The following is a 6817-nucleotide window of genomic DNA, read 5'->3' on the forward strand; positions in this document are numbered from 1 at the left end:
TTGTCTTACAGTTTCAATGTTATGCAAATTTATGCATGATTTACCGATGAGTATTGACAATATTTCATTGCATTCCTTTCCAGAGATGGAGACGGTTTTTCGATGCAATGGAGGAGCCAAAAAAAGTCGACCTACTATCATTAGATCACGTGATCATGTCATGGTGTTATAGTAAGGCCGAAAAAAAAGAGTTTGTTTGTCGTCCTAGGGAAATTTTAAAAATGGTGCGGTGAACCGCTTTCCCCCCTTTTTTGAGGGGGGGGGGGTATGGGTTGGGGAAGCACACTGACTCATCAACCATTACACTATCACATACATGATGTTACCACTGAAGCTGCCCTGGACGGATTAATAACATTTATTGAACTCTGAAAGTAAACTACATGCATTGTAAACTGTTTGTTTTACAGCCTCTCATCTGTTCTTCTCAAACTGTTTGGTTTCGCCATTGATATGGAAAATAGATGTTTGCGAAAACAGGAAAATGAAATAAAAACGCATGACGCGCATAATTTTAGATGACGCGCCCGAGGACGAGAAACAAAATCCTTTTATTTTTTTGGCCTAATAATGATTGGGAACGAGAGGTTACCATCTGTCGATGTCAACTTGTTACACTACGTATAAACGGGATATGTACTACACACGGAGTTGTATTATAGCAGTATTGTCAACAACAAAATGAACATTTATACAAGGAAGTGGATTCAATATATCGACAAACAATAGTTTTTCTTGCTTTTTTAAGTGTCCATGACCAATTTAACAATAACAATGTCTTTCTCGCTCTTTTAAAAATAAGAATAAAAACCTCCAAATTTTATGTACCAGTTGAGTTTTTAAATTGGGTATAGCATTGTTTTAAATGAGAACAAACGGCGAGCTCATTTAATTTGGTCCTAACTGATTTAATTCATGTCCAGTAAGTCATCGAAAATCCCTTTCACCCCTGTTCACCGCGTCTCGTCTCTAAAAAGTAAAACCAAAATTTCAAATCAACCATGAACACATCACGTTACATGGTTGTAGAGAATTCTGGGTATGAAGAAATGGAGGTGCTTCATTAGATATTTTTACGTCACCAACAACTTCAGTGCCCGTATTAACCTCATGTTTTAGAGTCATCAAAATCCTCATTTCCATGCAGGGTAGATAGACAGAATAGACATACCCGGAATCCATTACCCACATGTAAATAGGTTGTTTTCCTTGTCTATGCGATATGCCTTACCACCATTATACCTCGGATCTGATCATGGCTAATATTTCAATATTTTTGTTTCTATGATTTTTAAAGTCACGCGATGCAGAGGTGGGTAAAGTGACTCCTCGCGTGATTTACTGGACATCAACTAAAGCCGCTTGGACAATTTCAATCTCACGTTTGCTCTCCTTATATTGTTAAATTTAAAAATGATATTTCTTTTACTTTCAATTATCTTCACGATAAGATACTATAATCTCCGATGTAAATAATATGTCATTAGATTCACATTTATGGCTTACGATAAAAAGTGAATACTATTAATGTTTATTCGAAATAAGAGAACGCTGACGATGTTTTCTACATTAAATACTAATATAATATAAAGAAAAGTAAAATATAAAAAAAAAACATACCTTAAAAATTAAGGAAAAAAACTAATAACAAATAAACAATATAATCTAAACTATACAATGTACGACAAAATTGTGCCATCGAAATATGAAAATGATGAGACTACAAATATGTAAACCCGAAAATAGATCACTGTAAAGGAAACCATTTAAAGTGTATTTATCTATCACATCGTCGCAAACCACGGCCTCTTCAAGTTTACGGCACCGTAGTAGTAGTGGTGGTGGTAGTTAAATTCGAATTGCTTTATATGGACATGCGCCCAGATGGCAGCCTCTAAAGTGCTCCTGATTTGTATGATTTTTGTTCCTGATTTGAGTGAGTTGCTTCGAACCCTGTTCGCTACACATGTACATTTGATTTATGAATGTCCAAGGATTACTGGCGTCAAGTTGTTTATTGTTTATGTTCTTTCTTTCTGTACAAAATGTGCTTTTTTTTGCTTGCTCTTTGAAAATATCCTTTCTCTACAAGGTGCCATGTAATAAAGCGATGATTTGAAAATCTGGTGTTTTTCTAAATCAATTTTAACCTGTTCTGTTGTTGGTTTTAATTAACCACCTTTACTATGCTAGAGTGTGAATATAGGGACAAATTTTCTAATTGGAATATATTACAAGCTGGGGTCCCCAAGGAACCCTCACAGGACCAACCACTTTCCTCTGTATGATCAATGATGCAGCTGAAACCAGAGGGGCAAGCTAGCCCTGAAAGACGTCGATGATCTGGCATTGGTCGAAAACAAAACAGTCAATGGCCGCAGTAACATGCAACAGAACTGCAACGATTTGACATGTGGTCACGGGATAATATATGACTAAATGCCTTTCAATGGATATCACCTTCGGCAAGAAATCCCCCCCCCCCCCCGCTTCCAATCCCACTGCAACTAGCTGGACAAAAACTCCAATCAGCTGATGTACTCAAAATACTCGGTTTAAAAATATCAAACAATCTAAAATGAGATATTTATAGCAATGACATTAGTAAAAGAGCAAGTGGTCGATTATTCATGCTAAGTACTCTGAATTCGAAGAGGTTTGGTTACAATTTATATTGGCTACATACTAATTATCTGACATTTATATCTGACATTTAAAGCTTGCATTCTAAACATATATATTCGAAATTATCAAAAATTAATTTAAAAAATACCGCCAATGGCGATGTAGCACAACTGTACAGTTTTTAAAAATGTTTATCCATATGCTAGTCCATGCTAACAATATGTGTATTCATTTGCTGAATGACTATCCAGTTGCCTATCCAACCATGTTGCCAGTCATGTTGCTAGATATATTTGCATACATTTTTGAATGCTTTTTGTTCACTTGTGTATAAATTTCTGATATTATTTTTGCAATATATGTAATCATTTGGCTTTTGCTATGGACGTGGTCTTGTTGCCAGGTACATTTGCATACATTGTTTAATGTTTATTCATTTGTCCAGTAATCCTCTTATCTTCGCAATATATGTTATCATTTGGCTGTTGCTATGGGTGTGGTCTTGTTGCTAGGTACATTTGCATACATTTGGTCTTTCAATTCCTGTTGTTCTCTTTGTGAAATACACCACGGTTTGGTTGTTGCCATGGGCGTGGCCATGGTTGCTAGGGATATTTGCATACATATTTTGAATGTTTACTCATTTGCCAACCAGATGATATTCTTATTTAACCAAAATATACTGACATTTTGTTGTTGCTAAGGGCGTGGTCATGGTTGCTAGGGCCAATTTTGTCAAAACGATTTGAAGAAAATCTGCATAATAACACTTGAATCTGTTTTGTGCAAATGTCACACCCTGTCAAAAGTTCGCAATACTCTCGAATTTTGACAAGAAATATATGATACAGGGTACTATGTATACATGTCGATCGATAAATGAAAAAAAGAGATGGGCTGAGGAGGAAATGGAACAGGATACGAAAAACATAGTGAGTGGGTGGAAGGGGCGGGAGGACAGGGAATATTTCGTTCTTGATTTTAACAAAACTAAACCTGGGCACAGTTACCATCTGAAGTACAAGTTCATGGAATTATAGAGCACTGTTTCTATTGACTGTCACAGCTTTGAACATGACTATAGTTTTGACCTTGAACAAAGTTCATCTCCAGAAGACAATTTTGGGGCGACCCTAAAATAAATGACAACCTGAATGACAGAAAACGAATGACAGCATTTACAGTGTGTAAACAGTGGAATGACACCCTTTTCTGCATTCAGTTAGTTGAATACACCCATTGTGCTCTTAAGCAAGTGGAATGACAGTCGCCACGCTATAGCATAAGTGGTATGACAGCATTTCCAATGCTTTGAAACTGGAATGATAACATTTCCAGTGTGTAAACAGTGGAATGACACCTTTTTCTACATTCAGTTAACATAATGACAAACACGGCACTGTAAAACAAGTGAAATGACAGCCACTCACTCACTCTCTGTCTGTTCAGTGATGAGTTGGGTGACAGCCATGCGAATGTATTTCTGCTAGGTTTTTTTCCGGTGCGTACGTACGGCCAGACACCCAGTCTTGGTGAAACACGTATTTCTATAAAAAATATATATAAATTATAGCCCGAGAAAATCATATTTTGAGGGACCTGTTCCAACACCATCCAAATTTGTATAATTGAAATTGTAAACTGATATTCTTGGGTACGAACTAACTTAACTTACGTATCATTTGTACAAGGTACTATTACAGTTGCACAGGTACACTAGCGTCGGCATTTGGTCGATCGTTACGTAAATTTGAAAACACCAAAATCGTTAGATAGATGACAATTTTGTTTTACAGATTACAGATTACATGTAAGTCTCGTGTTTGGACAACATACTTATAGTAATCGGGAAACTTCAAAATTAACTTCACAAGTATCGCTCGGGCCAGAGCGAACTAAGCTGTACACTAGGTAGCTAGCTACGTGCGATCTCGAGTTTGGTAGAAATGTCATTGATGTTCCCGTTATTTTTTCTTCCGTAGGGAAGAGATATATTCATGGGTGGAAGTCTGTGTGTGTGTGTGTGTGTGTTTGTCTGTCTGTCTGTCTGTCTGTCTGTCTGTCTGTCTGTCTGTCTGTCTGTCTGTCTGTCTGTCTGTCTGTCTGTCTGTCTGTCTGTCTGTCTGTCTGTCTGTCTGTCTGTCTGTCTGTCTGTCTGTCTGTCTGTGTCATCGTTTTCTCCATAACGGCTTGCTCAATTCAAACGAAATTTTGAAGACGTATTCCGTAGGGTAATGGCAAGGTTTGAGTACTTTCCTAAGCCGGTCCCACAACTGTTATACTTACAAGTTATAGCTGGGCCTTGTGACCAGTAGCTAAGCGGCTATTATCTACATCACTGCCTACTCGGTACTAGGTACGTCAACGACACAACTACTTGACAGAAAATACTTGGCGCACACAAAAAGTTGTAGAATGAAATTGTGATTTTACTAAGGAGTGTAGCCTCAACCCAGAACGTATATCGATCAGAGAAACGTTTTGGTTTCATTGTAATGTCATTCTATTTCAGTAACAATGTATCATTTTCAAATACCGTTCGCACATGTGAGCTTCATTTTAGGCAAAATATCGGGCTAAAAGAGTGCATACAGACCCTTTTGTTCGCTTGTATTTTTTGCATTTGGTATTTGGCATTTCGCACGTTGTTTATTTGCACCATTCACAGTGTCTTATCATGCTTTGTGTAACTTGTAAACTTAATTGACAAGTGGGCCAACGGTTTTTACTAGACAAATTTGATACAAATTTTGCGTCAGTTTGATGGTAAACCTGCTATATTGGCTACCAAACTTAGTTAAAAGTCAGTTATTTCTACTCATGTTGCATCACTATATATTTACAAACAGTATATATGAAATAGGAGAGCCATGTGAAACTTTTCCCGTGCAAAATGGGATGAAGATATGAGGGCAAAGTCAGTGAATTTCCCGCATATGCATACATTACCCATAATCCTCTTTACATAGGGGACGTACATTTGCCTTTAAGTTGACGGGATGTCAGTTTCCGCATCCACTATTTCTTGCGAGACTTCACACGATTTTCGCGATTTTATTATCATTTTTCTCGAATACATGGAAAAAAGTTTAGGGTCGGCGTGAAAAACTAGGTGGGGTCGGGTAACCGGAACCAAACAGATTTTTTATTTGGCCTTACGGGAGGTAAAAACCGCTAGCATGGAAGTAGAACCCTACTTCTACTTCCATGCCGCTAGTAATCATCAGAATAATCATTGTGGTAATAGTATCGCTTATCAATATTACTGGGGGCGCTCTTCCGAAGAGTAACGACGAGCGTTAAAATAGGGCAAGCCTAAGACTCATCATCTTCTCAGTGACCGCAAGGGAGCTGGCTACGATATACATTCTCTTCCCATATAGACTGAGATAGGTGGCAGTGCACGGACTGTTTATATAATATTCATTGACAAGGCGAGGCGAGGCGAGGCGAGGCGAAGACTCATATATTCGTCTATGTTTCTGGACAGTTGACGTTCTTTATATCATGGAAATTGGCCTGGAGAAATAGAGCATGTATATTGAGAGGAACAGGCATCATCCCTCCATCGACCAAGGCTCTCAGGGGAAAAAAAGTGAACATTTTGAAGAAGTAATATACTACAAAATGTAGTAGTAGATTCTCTGCCCTGCTCAGGACTCGGCTATATCATTATTTCTTTCCACATTTTTACAACTTGGACGAATGCGGGTTGTAGCTTTTTAATCACTGCGTCTAGTCGAAAAGTTGTTGTACCGTGCTCTCACTACAGAAAACAAAGCAGGATGTTGTAATCAAGAATTCGATTTTTTGTGAGAGGATAAAACTCATTTTTCTGTCATATAATATCACACTTATGTCATGCCACTTCATTGAATATTCACCTCGTTTTCTGGCTGAATAATGAATGGTTACGCGTTTTTGAAAATGTTATTTTACTGTATTGTCTTACACTGTTCTAATTTCCCGTTTACACACCCGGTCGAATATTCACTCTATTTATGTATTGACTGAATACAGACGATGTGATGAAGGTAGAAGGACTCTACTTCTATCTTCAATCCCTCGGTCTAGTCTAGAAGTAAGACATTGGATCTGCGCTGGCAGACGAACTTGAGGAAATGATGACTGTTGATTTTACCTGATTAAGACCGGATAAGCTTAATTAGATAATTCAAAAATCAGCTAACTA

The 6817-nt window shown here is 37.7% G+C and overlaps 1 protein-coding gene across 1 annotated transcript in view; it reads left to right on the plus strand.

The window, feature by feature from the left end:
* LOC144435512 (von Willebrand factor D and EGF domain-containing protein-like) overlaps positions 1–172 on the plus strand; it is a 19353-nt gene extending 19181 nt beyond the window's left edge. Inside the window, exon 22 of the mRNA XM_078124103.1 lies at positions 12–172. Within this exon, the coding sequence (XP_077980229.1) occupies positions 12–172 (161 nt within the window). The remainder of the gene's footprint in view (positions 1–11) is intronic.
* The last annotated feature ends 6645 nt before the right edge of the window (positions 173–6817 follow it).

The sequence above is a fragment of the Glandiceps talaboti genome, chromosome 5 (genome assembly GCF_964340395.1).
Source record: "Glandiceps talaboti chromosome 5, keGlaTala1.1, whole genome shotgun sequence".
Classification (NCBI taxonomy): Eukaryota; Metazoa; Hemichordata; class Enteropneusta; family Spengelidae; genus Glandiceps; species Glandiceps talaboti.